Source organism: Mercenaria mercenaria, chromosome 12, assembly GCF_021730395.1.
Source record: "Mercenaria mercenaria strain notata chromosome 12, MADL_Memer_1, whole genome shotgun sequence".
Taxonomy (NCBI): Eukaryota; Metazoa; Mollusca; class Bivalvia; order Venerida; family Veneridae; genus Mercenaria; species Mercenaria mercenaria.
The window spans coordinates 4,118,047-4,136,537 of NC_069372.1; the positions used below are offsets into that span (position 1 = coordinate 4,118,047).

At 33.8% G+C, this 18,491-nt stretch overlaps 1 protein-coding gene across 1 annotated transcript; it reads right to left on the minus strand.

The window, feature by feature from the left end:
• Positions 1 to 3,373: 3,373 nt before the first annotated feature.
• Positions 3,374 to 18,139, minus strand: LOC123534882 (uncharacterized). Its single transcript, XM_053519007.1, has 10 exons — positions 17,732 to 18,139; positions 14,658 to 14,711; positions 13,942 to 14,071; positions 13,601 to 13,684; positions 12,901 to 12,942; positions 12,369 to 12,473; positions 11,453 to 11,625; positions 10,260 to 10,410; positions 9,673 to 9,723; positions 3,374 to 7,027 (listed from the first exon to the last, which is right to left on the minus strand). The coding sequence occupies exons 1-9, from the start codon at positions 17,927 to 17,929 to the stop codon at positions 9,692 to 9,694; spliced, it is 969 nt and encodes a 322-aa protein (XP_053374982.1). The 5' UTR covers positions 17,930 to 18,139; the 3' UTR covers positions 3,374 to 7,027; positions 9,673 to 9,691.
• Between the last annotated feature and the right edge of the window lie 352 nt (positions 18,140 to 18,491).

An 18,491-nucleotide genomic window follows, 5' to 3' on the forward strand; every position in this document is an offset into this window, starting at 1 on the left:
GAAATAAAAACAAACATTCTGAGCTAAATGGAATAAGCCACACTATACTTGGGAGTGCCACGAGTGATTTCCCATGAACCAAGTTAATCGAACCGAATCTGCTAATACTTTGCATGGTTCCGTTCTGCAAAAGATTATCATATACAAGGACTTATATAAATTAATACAGATTATTGTTATATTTTGAACAATATTCAGCTTTAAATGTACTTCTTAATGACTAAAATATGGATTTGGGTTATCAATTTTGTTACACGCTAATGAAATGCATACACATTATTTTTAGACGCAGATCTAGCCTGTACGATTTGATGCGGATAATCCATTATGTCAGCAACTGTAACACCAGCATTAACACGGTCAATCTCTGGTATAAGGGGCTGCAGAAAACTAATGTCGTCAACCGGCTGTTCTCCTATTGTCTTTAAACAGTTTAGCTATAGGAGCGGGGTGGCATGGTCGGGATCGGCAGCTACTGGGGTACCTTGTGTTGAAAGGTAACTGCTGTACCTGGTTAATTTTATTAGATCCGAATTATCTAGGTCCTTTGCATGCATTACTTAACTGCCTGCATGTAAAAGAATAAGTTATAAAAATGCATTGATATGGAAAACGAAATAATCAAGAAATATCGAAAATAGGTGTAAAACAGAATTGAATCAATTATGAGAATAATGTTAATAATGATAATAATAATTATAATAACAATAATGATATGAATAATAATTTCAATAATATGAATGCAAAGAAGACGTCACAGGAAACTGTCCAAGCATATTCTGTTTATGACGTAACAAGTCAGTGGCAGTTAGACTCTTCTAATTGAAAGTCTTATGGCTGTTGGTTTCCTATTCGTCCGCCCGTCCGTTAGTTCGTCTGATGTTCGTTCAAAATAAATAGATAATATATTTTGACTGAAACCTCAGCAAAAGGTTTCATGATGACCCTAGCTTATAGTAATCGAACTATTGGATAATAAATTCAGGTACCTGAATGACATTGTAACATTTAAAGATATACAATATGTAAAATATGCAGCGAGTTTCATAGATTTTGATACATCTTAAAAAATTAAGGTACATAGCAAAAGGTAATTTCTAGCTCTAGACTTTAACTGTTTGTCAATGACCTGCTGTACCTATTGAGTAAACGTGTATTCACTGCATACCTCGTTTTGGCGAATTTTATTTTCATAAAATGTTGAGTGGCCCTCAATACACGTAATGTGCATTTCGGTATGGCATATTGTAAATCTTATTAGTACTAAAATCTAAAATGCATTACATTCGTTGAAATCTATAGTTATCATCTTATATCATGGAGATCGGTGAGAGCATCTTTGTCACGTTTCTCATTAGTGCGAAGTACTAGAACCTACAATTTCCTATTAGGTCTGGTATGTTCTGCGCTTATTTTCATAGTTTTCTGCACCTTCGCGCTGCTATGTTGCTTCCAGGCATTTTAGCTGGAGCTTTGTCTTTCATATTTTCTCATCATTTTCATATATATACCATGCTATATATTTACAATATGCCATAATTTTCATTTGAAAAATTACAATAAAGTCACGGCCTTATCCCACATAATTTTGTTTTGTTTTTGCTATAATATTACTTGGTACATTCACCTTTGTCTTAGAACCGATGAACTCCCTTATGCAGTCGGACCCGTACTGTAGACAGTCTCCAAAAAATATAACCTGCTTACTATGGTCACACGTCACCTGTCTTGCGAAAATATATGTTTTCACAAATACCGGCATTTTTCAGTCCCCAAGGGAGGTTCTGCAGCCGGGTTTGACTGTATATATATATATATATATATATATATATATATATATATATATATATAAATACCCTAGCACCCACCAATAAATTAAATGCACTAGATGATTTTCATGAAAGAAAAAAATATAAACTCATTTTATCAGCGAGGACCTCTGTAATTGTTGATTTACGTAACAGAAAAAAATGATGCAAACATAAGGCAATATAACAATATTTATTAAACCATAATGGAAGTTCCTCTCATTACAAACTAATTGAGCCGTGCCATGAGAAAATCAACATAGTGGTTTTGCGACCAGTATGGATTCAGTCCAGCATGGTCAGGATCCATGCTGTTCGCTAACAGTTTCTCAAATTGCAATAGGCTTTGAAAGAGAAGAGCATGAATCCTGACCAGACTGCGCGGATGAGTTATACCTCATCATATTAATAAATACTTTCCATTAATGTTTTAATAGAATGGAGGTTTTACAAATTTCATAACCTCTCATATTACATCTGTCTACATTTTGATAATGGTATAGCTGGTCTGATATTCCCTGACTCTAGAACTTAAACTGTCTAACACCATACCATCATTCTACTTACTGTAATTATTTCCAGCAACATTTATATATGTTAGTCAAGATTTGATAAAATGATAAAGACATTTGCATATTTATTTGAAGACAAAATGAAACATATGAAACAGGCTTTTGATATGAATAAACTGATTTTTGATTGATGAATAAATGATGGTACAGCACAATTATATTCAGCAATGGAAATGCAGCACTACTGATTTAAGAAGTTTAAAACCTTACAGAAAGTCATCTTGATAATTAAATAATGATCTGACATAGTACCCTATTCATTAACCTCAGGTATCCCAGCTTTAAATCTCATCTTAATTTCAGAGAGACACATTCTGATCAAGATTTATGAAAATTAGGTAGGAAATTTTGCCTCTTAGGTGTAAACAAGTACATTCTATGGTGTGGCCTTCTGCCCTAGCTTTTATACAAGACCCAGTTTTAAACTTGATATAGACTTTGTTAATCATGACAAAACTTTATGAAGATCAAGTAAAATATGCTGCCACTGGAGCATAAACAAGATTGTTTCCCATGATTTGTCCTGATGAATAGTAATATTAATTAATTTTGACTGCCGTTTTTTTCTAATTACAATTTAATTCTTATATGAATCAGAGAGTTTTCTTTTATAACATTGGTCTACATTTAGGATATTAGAACACATGAGTATTAACTTTAAAAAAAATCACAAATTACCATTGAAGTGAAAGTGTCTAAAGTGAAGCATGTCAAAGAGGCAATTAGTACTTTAGAAAAGGTCGTTCTTTAAGCTCGACAGAAAAAAAAAATAAACAGGATGCAAACCGGAAACAATTTTGCACGTAAGTCATACAGGTTATTATTTAAAAAATAAAATCCCCACTACATTTATATTCATCGAGGAAAAAGTGGCTTGTATTGTTTTTGGCAAATTTAACAATTAGATCAATCTATATGCATGATCACTTGAAAAAAAGTCTGTAAAGTTCTTTGTGTACTGGACCAGTATTGAAGGAGAAAAATGTGCATGAATATTTTTCATTATTTAATATCTTTTTAATAAGCAGAACAGTATGGACAACTTTCAAAGAGGGTCATATAAGGAAACCACATGCTGCAACATTTTTTTTCTAAAAGGTGTTGCTTGAAGAAAATGATTGACAGACAGACAAAATCAGGACTTTGAGCGATAACAATGTCGCTCACCATATGCTAGTTGTGTGCACCAGTCTTACGATATTGTTACAGATATTTTATTTGGAACTCACCATGGCAAGTAAGGAATTAAACCTGCAAACATTTCACATTTTATCCTTTTGAAAAAACAGTTTTGATAAAAATGTAATGTGTTCAGAAGTTTTAACAGTTTTAAAACAGCAATGAAAATCTGACCGAAAATGTATGATGCAAAATAAACTGATATAAGTACTGATTTAAACATGTCTGTTTAAACTTAAACAGCAACACAAATTGCACTGTAAATGAGTGATGTCTAAAACTCAAACACTAAATGTTATAAACAAAATTTACAAAGAATGTTTATGAAAATAAGTAATCTAAAACCAAGTTTACATACAGGAAATTTGCCACAGAAGTCCACACTGCAAGCAGTTTAAAATTCTTCAAGCTAAACATATGAATATTATGATTTTCGCAACAGAAAGAAGTGTATTTTATCAATTTTCATCAGCCGTTTTAGATCACACAGCTTCAACAACTGAGCTGGAAGTGTAACTTTAATTTCATAAACATTGGAACTGAATATAGCCTCACTCTGACTTTAAAATTGTACTGTTTGAGACTCTCCAGCACACATCACATGAGACAATTAGCAGAGTAACCCTAAGCAGAACGAATCTCAAACAATTTATTACAGGTAGCTAGATCTGGCAATACTGACATGGCTGTGTCAATCTTCTATTTCACATAATTATATGTGTATATCATTTCTGTTCATATATTTCGAATCCACGACAGACGTAAGAAATCTGCATAATCCTCAGACCAGAACTGCCATTTGTGAGGTCCTAGTTACATAAAATTCACTGAATCGCTGACCAAAAGTGTATGACAAATAGAAAATCATATAAAAAATGGTGGCTATTTTCTAAAAAGACAAGACCAAAACAACAATTACAATATTATGTACAGCAATATATCATAGATTAAGCAAATAGCACCTTTATGTACGGCTGTATGTTCACTATATACACATTCATTATTAATATGGACACTGTTCTTTTTTTTGGTTTTCTTTTTATACAAAGCTATTCTGTTTTTTAAGCGTACGCGTTGTCAGCATCATCAAAGAATTTTCGTCAAGAAGGGTCTACTCAAAGCTTTGCCCCTAGAAATTCAATTTTCTTGATTCACAATCTGTTAAATCTCATTCACATTTTATTGTTTTGCTGTATAGATTTTATAAAGAAATCAACATAAAAAAGTAACGTTAAATGCAGTCTGGTTCCTACTTTGGTTCCCTGCCCTATTATAGGTACCATTAAAATGGCTTCCAATTATAAAAATTTCCAGTATATATCATTTCAGTCATTGAATAGAAAAAAAAATAAAAGTGCTAATTTCATCGGGGATAAATAAATAGAACTTCTCAAAATACATAGCACATTAGCCAAACACGGCATACATTCAGTCAGTTTGCCAATAACACTTATTTTGTATTCATCATAGGATAAAGCAAATCAATACAATTTGTTATATAGGTGTAATATTTAAAAAAGTTAAAACAGCACAAATTCTTCAGAACTCAAACGAACTACATTCGTATTTCTATTCATCTTTTTCATATCCTGTCTTCCTGTATGTTTCATTCATAAACGCTAAATTAAATGCGAAAACAAAACATGTTTCTTAAAGACATCAGAGAAAACACATAGCTTGCGTTTATGGGTATTGGCATAATTTTGAATTCTCGTACACTGCATTAAACAGAGAACTCGGCCTTTTATTACATATATTGATGAGGTTAGAATTAAATACGACTCCAAGAGGAATTCTGGGGAGACAAACGACCAGTCTTACCTAATTTCGCTTCCTTTTCATTTCAGGATGAAAGAAATACTTACTGGACTGCTGCTCAGGCTTATAGTTTCAATGCGCGGAAACAGGTGTAATCAATATAGAGGCGAACACGTCGTCTTTTGATTTCCACTAGGGATATGCAACGAAATTATTCATCCATTACCCGGCTGAATGTCTAAAATAGACTGGTCCATCATTCAAATTAGGCAGTACCACTTATTATTCAAAGGGGTGTTCACTGAAATAGTGAGCACTGCAGACCGTGAGTAGCCTACACGGATGCACAGGCTGATCTTGGTCTGTACTGGCTAAAAAGGCAGAGTCACTTGTCGCCAGCAGGCTAAAGGTTAAAATTGTGCGTACGGCCAATATTATTTCAAACGAAACAGAAAGAACTTCTAAGCTTTATAAATGTTGCTTCGTAGTGACAAACTTCTGCTAATACATGTACTATGATTTCTTCTAATCTTAAACGGGTTGCTTGCAAATATTGTATTTCTTAAAATAATAACTTCTGACCAAAAAAAAAGAGTTTAATGGTACCTCAGTTTAACATTAGCATTTGTAATTGTGGCAAGGATATTCAATAAACTTATAAATCTTCATCTTCATCAAATACGACAAACTGCTGTTTATATTTATGCATCCACAAATACTTCACATGAAACTTAAATACACACACAAACACTTCTTGAAAATTCAGTGTGTCAAGTCACAATAAATGAAACAAAATCTAAAAAAAAGGTTGCTCACTCGGTTTAGCCTATAAAGAGATACGTGCTTTTCATTTGAAAATCCTCTTTTCTGTTTATACAAATAATTCGACTGGTTTTATACTTAAACAAACTTCTTGTCAACATCCAAATAGCAATACAACTCGGCTTAATTGTGACCAAACAAAACTTTTTTTTTCTTTTTTTCTTACTCCGTTTGTAACAGTAGTCATAAGTTTTCATGATATCTAAATGAATTGACACTCAGAACAAAAATCATTTATATAAAGCGTTTGTATATCAATATCAAGAAGCTACTGGCAGTATATTGTTTCGTTTGAAATAATATTGGCCGTACGCACAATTTTAAGCATTTCTATAATAATTTATGCTAGTTATCGTATTATGTACATGAAGTATTATTACATCATTTTCCATCCACCGCAATTCCTCTTTGTCATTATGATAGTATTTCTAATGTGAATATAAATGTAATGCATTGTCTTGCAGAATTCTTAAATCCAGTCATCACCACACGCCGAAGTACATTAAAGAGGGTACCGTAACCAATGGCAATTATCACAACCATTGGTAGTCTTAAACGAATCAATCTTTACGGTACTTTACCCTCGTCCTCCAAGTTTTCCGTTGAAAACGACTCGTAAAATCTGTTGGCAGATAGAAGCAATTATATTACTGTAGACTTTAGTCGGAATGTAAATTCAAATTGTCAAAAATTGTGTCATTGTCAGCTGCTTTTGTCCGTCAAACCAGATTTACATCCTCCGTAGCATATGTTGACCATTTTCTTCCTCCGTATCATATGTTGACAATTTTTACTGATAATTGATATACGTAGTTGCTACGTCCCATTTATATACATTTTGTTTACAAAGGTTTTTAGTTGTTTTCCTTCAACCAAGATCTTTCGTACCTAAAATGAACAAATATTTCTTAAATGGACTGACCTATAGATCGTACGACAACAAAGAAAACATAAAATGTTGAAATATCGGGCAGTTATTGCTATATTTCCCAAGAAGAAACTTAGTTTCTGACAAATTGTATGTTATAGAAACACATAAGAATAAGCTGGTCTTACTTCTTATTTTTCCATTCAAATTTGAAAAGCGTTTGTCACGAGGTACTGCATGTAAACTACCTTAATTATAGAGCTTTGCTGAGCCGTAAATTTAACCCAAACGGACTCGTCACACATTTGAAAATTTCGTTCGAATTCCTTATACATTGCGTGACAAATACGTACGAATATGTCACAAGCAGGTATTTTGAAATTTTCGAGCATCTGCATGTTGTCATAATGAGGTGATAATTTGAGCCAGGTTTCATGAAAAATAGGCAAGGACATAAGGAACGGAAACGAAATTCCAATGCTTCCTTCAATGGTTGCTTTCACCTTGTATCAGTGAGCCTAGAACATGGAGCATGTCGTCTTGATAATTTGAGTATTTGACCCAAGTTTGGAGAAAATCCTTCAACGGGTTTGGGACTCGTGGAGAAGGCACGAAAACCTATGACACTGAATTGTGACCATGACCTTGAATCAGCGTTCCTGAACATGAGTTCTGCGTGTTGTTCTGATAAGGTAAACATATAAGCCTGTTATAATGAGTAAACACAACGATATCATCAATATATTTTACATTTAAGAAAATGTCTAAATGTACACTGTGACCGTGACCTTTAAGGTATATGTACAATTTCTGAATAAGACACATCGGGATGTTTTGATGAATATTTATGCTTAAGTCATTTTAAAATCCCATCATGAATAACAAAGTCATAGACCAGTCACTATACTTACATAGTAAATATTAAAGTTCAAAAGTGCACTCTAACCTTTTCCGTTGATTACGGACCTGGATCTTAGGCACGACACGTTTTTATGTTAGAATTGCCGTCCACTAGGCCTCCGAAGGCGGAATTCGCAAACTTAGGATGTTTTATTCAGGACGGCTTCGGGATCTTCCGCAAACCATCGGCAGCCATTCGGGATGTTCGGGAACCCGTCGCCATTTACTCGCAAGGCTTCGTAATCTTTTTAGCCACCCCGAGTGGTCTTTTCGAGTTAAGGGTAGATGACTTACCTCACAGGGTTGGCTCAAGGGAGAGCAATTTAACACAGAGTGAAGATACAAGGGAATCCGGGCACCTGGCCCTAGCTTTCCTTCGAAAAGACTCTCTTGGTTCCTTAACGTGTCGGATGTATAGCACTGATACACAGGGGCTTCCTTTTCTGAGAAAGACCAATACTTAGCCTCAATGTGTGAAGTCACCAGCCCCTGGTGAGGCTCGAACCCGGGACCCTTAGATACCAAGTCGTGCGCTCTACCACTGAGCTATCATAACAAGATCATGAAGTAATTGACCGGACACGAAATACGACGGACAGAACTATCAGTGTCAAAGAATTATCAGGATATTGAGTGCTGAAGAATATAACATTTTACGCCCTCCGACCTTGACCTTTGATCCAAAGATGGGTCATTTACTCATTATATTTTGTCATCCTGTGAAAACTGAGGCTCTATCAAGCACAGCAAAACAAATATGCCGCCTGATCTGTCCAATTGGCATAAACGGCTGTTTAGAATTGTGAAATTTTTGTATGAACAATACTTTTACACGTTTTTTTTTCTACTTTTTTGACTTGTGAGTATGCGTTTCTGCTTTGAGGGTGTATAGGTATAGAACTAATTTTTCACATATTCGTACGTATTTGTCACACAATGTGTGAGGAATTCGAATGAATTTTTGACACATGTGACGAATTCGTATGTGTGAAAATTACGGTTCAACAGAGCTTTATAGGGCTTTTTATTTCGTACGAATTCTTCCGTGGTGTACAGATCAACATATCGGGATCTTTTTTATTGCTAAGAAAATCCGAGTTCATTTTACAGCTGAGTCATGTTTTTTTTTTTCTAGATTTCGCATCTTCAAAAACAGCTAAGAAACAAAACTCCATGCTAATGTGTTCTGCTCATTTGTCGTATATATTTATGTTCTCCGCAGCATAATTGATTTAATCAGTATAACACCTATTTTAAGAAATCGTTACGTTTAAATTGAATAAACTGTACTTCGGAACCATTATAACGTGATTTATTGGGTAACGTTTAAATAAAAAATAAAAAAATACTTAGGAACCATTATATGTGATTTATTTGGTAAGTACTTAGGAACCGTTGTAACGTTATTTATTTAGTAAGGATTAAATGTAATAAATAGTACTTAGGAACCACTGTAACCTGATTAAGATAGAAACGTTTAAATTAAATAGATTGTACTTAGGAACGATTCTATCTTAATGAATTTGAACTTCTTAGTAGAAATAAAAAGTTTACAACTTACCATATCATTGTATTATATAATGCATGAGGAAAATATTCTAATAATGAAAATGTCATTCGTTCTAAGTTGCAAATAAGTTTCCGATGGCATGTTAGTTATTACCATGGAAAATGAACAAAATGATAAAGGTCACTAAAATGAAAAATTATGATGAAAGAAAGCAGATAAAAGATGAAGCGAATTATAACTACAAATCATGCTTACTATCAGAATCAGAATCAGATCATGTACACTGTGTAGAATGGTCTTCTGTTCCTAAAATGTTAAGATGCTGTTCTTGTAAAAAACATGTAAAATAGCATGCAACATATTAATCATATCTATAGAAAGAGGCGTTAGTCCATATCAACTTATTCTTTCAAGAGAATAAAACTGATTGAAGTGTAACAACAAATATTTGGTCAGGAGAATAATCTACCAAATTTAAAAATTGCTGTTATTCTACTAGATGAAAAGGTGATTATTTGATATAATTATGTATAAAAATCCATGCCATCGAAGCGGCACTTCCTTACAGAGGAGTTTACTGCAATTAATGAATTTGAATACAAAATATCGGATCCCGCAGGACTTTGTTAATACGATTGATTTTGCCCATGTTGTTGAACATTTTTTTCATGCCTTGACATTGGCTGACCAACAAAGTTTACATGGACTCTAGAGCTTTTCTATCTTCCGACGAGCAATTATTTTATTTAGTCATTTCACCGAACAGTCTACTACAGTGCGAAGCTTTATGCAGACACTGAATACAAATCAAAAATAGGTAATGTATTAAGAAGAGCAGGTACCTGTTGATTTATTACAAAGACAGTTGTATTGTTCGTTTAATTCTGTTCTATTCATATGGCATGTCGACCAATTTGCTTTTACATTGTCACACTGTGTAATTTGCTCTTGACCACAAAACTTCCGCGTGGATTTAAAACATCTGCAATCAGCCTGTGACAAGAAATGAAGTTAAAATACACATTTTTGTTGCTACATACATGTAGTTCTCCTTCTTCTGATAACTAATAAATAATAATTTGAACTAATTTGTTACGGTATAGATTTGGTTGTTATTTACCCTATTTGTTTAGTTTCATTTAAGTTGCGTACAATGAGCATTCAAAGTGAATTCGATTCTTATACAATGATTATGTTTCTTTAACAGTGACTTTACAGGGACAAAGAAACAGAACTTTCATCTTAAAACTAATCAACTATTAAATACAAGAAATATTAGAATCCAAATGATTCTTAGGAAGAAGAAAGTTTGAATAAATTAAACACAACCAGTCTGTTATAAACTATGCACTGGTGGAACTATAAAGTGCTCGGTATGTTCACATTAATTAAAAATTGTTTCAGATATACATTGTTTCTCAAATTATTTACATTTTATTTCAATGTCAAGAGGCATTTGTAATTCAATTTTCGCCCCGCAGCCCCCTCCCACCCCGGTGACCAGTTCAATGTTCAGTCCCGGGATGAATGTGGCCTTGACTTTTGACCTGCTGGCACGCCTACTACTGATCATACATTATCCTGAGTAGTGTGATGAGTGTAGGCAACCCTTCTTTAGATTAAGAGCGGAAACCATTTTCAGTACCAATATCAGCTTCGACCTAATGAAGCCCAAAACAATAGTCAATTCTCCTATGAAGTTGATGACTGTATGTAAAGGCGTTCTTAAGCTATCCATCGGAAATGGATTTTGCCCTTAAAATTAATATGGGTCATCTGCTGGTCATCCCAAGCTGCTTATTAATTATGAGGATTCTCCGCCAAAGTATTCATCAGATAATCATGGGGAAGAACGGTCAATTTACTACATGCCGCACCCTCTCAAGGGGCAATCAATTATTCTTTTCAATATTTTGTGACCTTACCGTCATTATATTGACCAAAGACATTACTGCTGCTTATAAGCGACGATATGGTTACGCAGCAACTCACAGGATATAACATACAGCGTTTCTTATTTCAAAATGATCCTTACCGCTTCAGTATATGGTTTATTACAGTGTTCTGACACATTTCCAGACGGGCACCAACATAAAGGTTCGTGTACTGACTGGTTATGATAGTCGTGTACTGTCTCGTTGTAGCAGAGATACTGTCCTTCTTTTCCGCAATAGTGTGCGAACTTACCCATGATTGCGAGTATACAACCTACGGTACAACGGCAGATGTAATTAAGTTGTATTATATGAAGAGTAAAATAACTCTTCTGGTGTTAACTGTTAGTGGTAACTACTAACTTAAAGTATAATGCAACATCTACAATAGCAAAGGGGTAAATATATTGATGAAAAGTTAAAATAATTTTAATCAACATCATTTCTCACATTTTACTGACATGCTTAGTTAAAACAGATGTGTGCCGCACCACGAGAAAACCAACGTAGTGCATTTGCTAACCAGCATGGACCCAGACCAGCCTGCGCATCCGCGCAGTCTGAAAATATGATGTGTAGCAAACAAATCAATTTTTTTAGAATGAACAGAACGAGTTAAAAAATCGTCTGATGAACGAGAAATCGCGGTTTATCAAAAATGGACGTCAATGGTCGTTTTTGAAAGTTTGCAGAACGAAAAAGTTAGAAAAATATAAAAAAGTAAATACGCAGTCTATGAGAAATATGCTGAATTTTGTAATGATCAAAATTTCGGAACGAAACTCAATAACTTCAAATTAGGCGCATTCCGCCTAAAAGCCAATACTTATTTAACCTTGAATTTTACTTAGAGCAGGTGAATTACTAATGTTAAATGCTTCCTCTTTTGTGTAATGTTGTATGCTTGTTGTTTCTTGAATGTAAATTCATACAGTTTGTTAGTTAATTGATACTTTAAAATGCTAATGGCGACAAAGAGTGAAAATATAAAGAACAGTTTTGCTTGCACTGACTTACAAGTTAATTCAATTCTTGGTTTCTTGCACACACGTGTCGCATTTTGTTTCACCTTGTCCAGTAAGCTCTGAAGTGGCATGCACTTTCCTCCGCACAAGAAACAAGCTGAAGACAATGAAAGCTATGAAAACGCATGACTGTGATTATATTTCTCATATATATTTTTTTCAAGTCTCTTATCCATCTTTGTTAGACTAAGTATACTAGTTTACACATTACTACAGACTGACACATTGTCAACATGGCATGAAGTTTTATCCGACCATAGTAAGACGTTTTCTTCCCCATAGGGAGTCCTTATGCAAATTACACATCAAGAAACATCCATCTGTTATAATTATTAGTTTAAAAATTTACCAAAGTAAAAACAAATATGGATAACCTGTTGAGGTGCTTGATTTGACTGAATTTCTAATTTTGGACACGTACGTGTTCATTTAATTCATCGTGATAAGAACGTTAATCCCAGTGAAAGTACGTTTAAGAAGAACACAGTTAATATATCTTTTTTTGTTGTTGAAAATGTACTTACAGCCATTCTTTACATTTGGATCAGATTCAGCACAATGAAACGCTGCAATGATATAATGTAAACTTTGACTAATGAACAGAATGAATATATTAATTATGTAAGATACATGCACCTGTTTTATGTTTAAATGCATCGGTACAAGTCTATGAAAACCTTCATTAGCCCTTACTCTGTTAAATTTCTGTAATGATCTTGTCCACCTTTCAGGTTTGATAGTACCATTAATTGTTAAAAGTGGTGCTTACCAAAAAGATGCTAACTGAATTGAGAACAGTGCAGTTTTTGATCTGGTTGCACGGATGTGCAGGTTGATCATGATCTACACTGGTCGCAAAGGTACGAATCAATCGTGTCCACCATGATCAATTCAATAAGGGTTAATAATTATGTTTAATTTCTAGAATTGCGTTTGAAAGCTTTTGATACTTCTGTGGAGCGCAAATTATTTTAGAATATATTTGAAGAGACATTTATTTTTCTCACTGTATTTCGATAAGCAGCTTCTGGGAAAAGGTACATTTTTACAGAACGACGTGAGGTATGTTAACAATTAGCCAATCAAACGTTTCTGGAATGTTCCACCTTTGGGGGTCACAAAATCCATGTGTTGGCTGTATTTATAGTCAGGAAAGGATTATTGATGTTTTAATTATTCAAAATAAGAATACCTATTAAACTGATAACACGGTGATTAACCTACCTTCAAAATGAGGCATAACGTCTGTTTTACAGATGATGCATGAAGGTCCTTCACACGAACTATTCTCTGCACTTATACGTAAATCTGAGTAAAAGTATCAAGGAAGCAGTGAGTTGTTAACAAATTAATGCTACATTCTTTCCTCATTACTGTGTAATATTTTATACATTGATTAATCTAAATTTAATGCTTACAATGTATCTCAAGCTAGCATACAATTTCAGCATTGAAATTACAGAGTAAAATATCGTAAGACACAAACATTATGTAACATTGAAATATATATGCTTTTGTTAACATTACTCAAAGAAATATTTTTTCCTAAAAATAGCGTTATTTACCTATGACGTCATTACTAAACTTCCACGATTGTGCTGCCGGTGAACTTTCTTTTGATTCGGGATTTCGCTTTGCCAAATATGTGATGATTGCTGACGCTGCCACTAGAAAAACAACGGCTAAAGCCAATATCTAAAATATAATATGTTTGTGCTCTTTTCAGTGAACTGTCGAACATATTCTAATGGGGACAGATTTGGTTTATGCAAAAATTAAGTTAAAATAGATTGTCGAACCTTTCATATTTGCGCCTGCAAGGATTGTTGTCATGATAGTTTTATGACTTTGCTGTATAAAAGAGGATATGAAACAGGAAAGTCAGCTATTGGTGGTGAACAGGTGTTGCAAGTTTTAAAGCAATTGAATTGATAGTTTAGGAAAAACGTTGACCTAATCATAAAACTTAACCAAGAAATCTGATATTCTGTCAGTCCAAAATGGGCCATAGGTCTTGCAAAAAGCAGGATGGAGTTATTTTTCTTGCTGTACAGAGTTGGTATTTGATTGTGAAAATGTGTTGTAAATTTTAAAGCAATAGCTTTGATGGTTTAGGAGGAAAGCTGACCTGAACATAAAACTTAACAAGGCAACGCCAACACCAACTCCGATCAAGTAATGATAATAACTCATCATTTTTTTTCTTCAAAAATTCAGATGAACTAAAAACTAATCAAGTGTACTGGTTGTAAAACTTTAAACATATATGAAATACACTTACCAATACATTACGAATGTCACAGCCTTTTATGTTTGCTCCTGTACTTTTTTGCTCCTGAAAGATAAAGCATAAATGCATTTCTATCAAAGAGAAATCCATTATTCACCACCTTTATAAACTGCCTTAGATATTCATGTAGCTTGTGTTTTCAACAGTTTTGTCTATTCTTCAAGCATTTAACAACTAGTCATAAAGTAATGAATAATTTATGTTTCTCTAAAATTAAAACATTTAACAACTTAACCCATAACGCTACGAGTTGGAAAATTAGCGATCAAACAGCATTGATATTAAGGAGTGTATTGTACTTTTTTAAAAGATGGTTCAAAATTTCAACACTTTTGATAACCCAATTTACGTGAATAAAAGTTCAAAACGTTTAAATATAAATGATCATTCATGCATTAAAATTTGGCTTTTGAATATATGGGAAATGATAATGCTAAAGAGAAATACAGGAAATACTTCAATTTCTCGATTTTACCGTCTAGTCATGATATCATTCGACGTAAAACACGGTTTCAGTTAAATATCGAAATGTCTTTCACCAACTAAACATCATGTACAATATTTTAAAGAGCGACGTAGCTACGAGAAAAAAGTACGATTTAATGTTCTTTTAACTTTGCCAGAGAAAGTTTCCTTGCATTTCACGTCCAATCAATGTTAGTGGATTGAACAAAATCACACCCATTCACGGGCCGATTTTTGAACGGCACGGTTAACAATTTTCGTCCTCAGAGCCTGTTAGAAATTTCCAGCAAATACATATTACATTTTTTATTCATTCTGACCAGTACAGCGTATTATTACGTTACTGGTACCGTGTCATTACACATTTTGTTAGTAAAGTACTGTATAAGCATAAAACGTTACAAAACGTTAAATAATGTTTCCGAATTCGCCAAATGAGGTGATTATGTATTTTTGTTGTTGTTTTCTGTATTTGCGTTAAATACCTTAGAGCGTTAAAATGAATACATAAATTAAATCAAAGTATTATGTAAAATTATTAAATTTGTATTATACTATATATCTCACATTTTTTAATCTATATAAATTTCGATAATTGTATTTTAAAATTTACATTTACGTCTATACGGTAGAGTTTCAAGGAGGCTGTTATCAGACCAAAATTGTTTAGCCAGCAACCTAATTAACACTGATAAAAAGTACATCATTATTTTGAGCAATGATCTAAACTGAATGATCTTAAGGCTATTCTTTTAAAAATAATTTAAACTCATACGTGTCCCATTTCACTACAAGTTTCATTTACCCATTTTGTAGCACGATTTGTTTTAAACTGGAAAAAGGTTAAATGAGATTGTTCACATACAACTTCTTTCTAAGCTCATGTCAAATCGTCAAATATTCACGTTACTTGTAATTTATTTGTACTTGTGTATGCACAGATTTAAAGAAAACACACTCGGTAACGTTTTATCTTTTCTACTTGTGAAATAAATCATAATATTTTCAGACGCACTTCATTTTTTATTTTTTCTTATACTACACCCGTTTGAAGTAATATTGACAAGTTATCAAGCTAAAATCTTAATATAGAACACTCGATTGAGACCCAGTTTACTGCAAATGTTATTTATGCATTAAAAGCATTATTACTGAAACGGTTAAACAATGTTCTTGTGTTTGTTTCTTTGTTTGTTTTGGGCTTAACATCATTTTTCAACAGTATTTTAGTTATGTTATAGCGGGCAGTTAAAAAGTGGATTCTGTACCAGTAACAAACAACCTGTTCTCCGCAAGTTACTGCAAAATCCCCCACATGTATGAATCAGGTGGAGGACGAATGATTCCAGACACAATGTCTTTTATCGGCGCGGTGAACATACGCCTTGACCGGAGATCAAATTCTCGACCCCGCGATCCGTAGATCTGCACTGTTCCTATTGAGCTAGCCGGTGATCTTATCTAAGGAAACGACATACATCAACGAGGAGGCAAATAACACTAAAAGATTTGATAGAAAGACCAAAAACGGTTTTTATTTTAGTAGCATATACATCTGTTTTGTTCATTTTGTTATTTCTTCAAATATGATAGTATGTAAGTAAGTATTTGCATACAAATAAATATACATGCACTACCTGCTCTTTTTCTGTTCTCGAAAAGGATCTTTGATAAATTTCAAATGTATGACTTAGAAAAATATGTCAGTGACACATAATCCTCCAATATTGGACGCACAAGGTAACGGTGGTCTGAAAAACGTACTGTCAGCATTGTAGACACTTACCTTAAGCCCTCTTTACATAAGACCCAGGTCACAAGAACGCTACGAGCTCCGTACGAGTAGGTTTTTAGTCGAATTTTGACAAACTCGTACGGGGTCCATACGGATTTTTTTAGTTACTAGAGGACTCTGGAAGTGTCGTATGAACCCACGAACACCGTACGAGGTAGGGCCGGGCTCTTTGCGAGCTCCGCACGACTTGTCTGTACGGATATCCAACGACTGCATCCTCTAAAGATACTGTGACCAGACACTACTATTGTACAGAGACTGTAAGGATTCTAAAATTGGTGGACTCGTTCGATTTTTTAAAACCGTACGGACATAGTACGGTTTTGTGGCCGAGGCATTAGGGAAACAATCTCATTATAGAGAGTGAAATTGTTGAGTGAACACTGTCAATCATAATCCTATCCATGATATACATATTTTTCTTTTCAAACTGCTGACTATTGATGTAATTATGCATGTTTTTCATACCTAGAGGTACAAAGTACATGCTTTCCATAAGCTACTATGTAAAGAGTCACTAAAGCCTACAATAAAGTTTTAGTGGAGTTGTCTCCATTTTGAAATAAAGTAACAAATGTCAACTGGCTGATTGCACGCATAAAATGTTCAAATCATGATCACAAAATATAGTGCCACTAGAAAATGACGGAGAATACTTGCCATAAGCCATTGTGGTGGATATTTTAGGTTCACATGAAAACATATACATTAATCATTTGATGAGCAGACTCATTTAGTTTCATTGATATTGTATATAATTTGATATACTGCAAAAATTAGAAATTTCGAAAAGACAACAACTTACAGTATGTCTTTCGATTACTTGTTTGTTGTTGCTGATACTTTCTGATTCTTCCATTATAGTAACTCTCTCTTCTGGATCATGTTCCTCCTCTCGTTGTGTTACAGCCTCTTCTGGTCCGTCTAACCCCTCTCGAAAAGTTACTGCATCTTCTGATCTGACTAGTTCCACTGTGGCATATGTGGTACTATTGTTCCCCATTTATTTTTTCTATCAATTCTGTTTACGTTACTTAATTATAACAGTTCTCTTTTAATATGTCGAAACTATACAACTGTATTGCACATAATCCATACTGCAGATACGACAAATAAAGTATAATCCATAACCTCTGCAACCAAGAGAGTCCGGAAACCCTATGGAAAACCGAAACTGAAGCTAGGAAAAACCCTAAAATACCTACAGTTGTAATTTTATCAACAGATAACACATGCCAAACTAACTAAAGAGAAAATTTATTGCTTAATCTCGTAAAGTAATCAAATGCGAAATATGTTTTCGGTGTCAACAGAATAGGATCGGCAAAGCGCGATTCATGTTAAATCGCATGAACACCGAAAAAAAAGTCATTTCATTTCTTAATTGTACACTCGACACGTGCGTAAATTTAATGTTGGTGGATGTATAACGGGCTGAAAAAAAATGCCAACAAAATATAGTACAATTTGGTCTTGGACGAAATTTAAAGAATTACTAGCAATACAATATTAGCAGACTATAAACTTTTCTACATATTTCGACTATGCAAATCTTACATTTTACA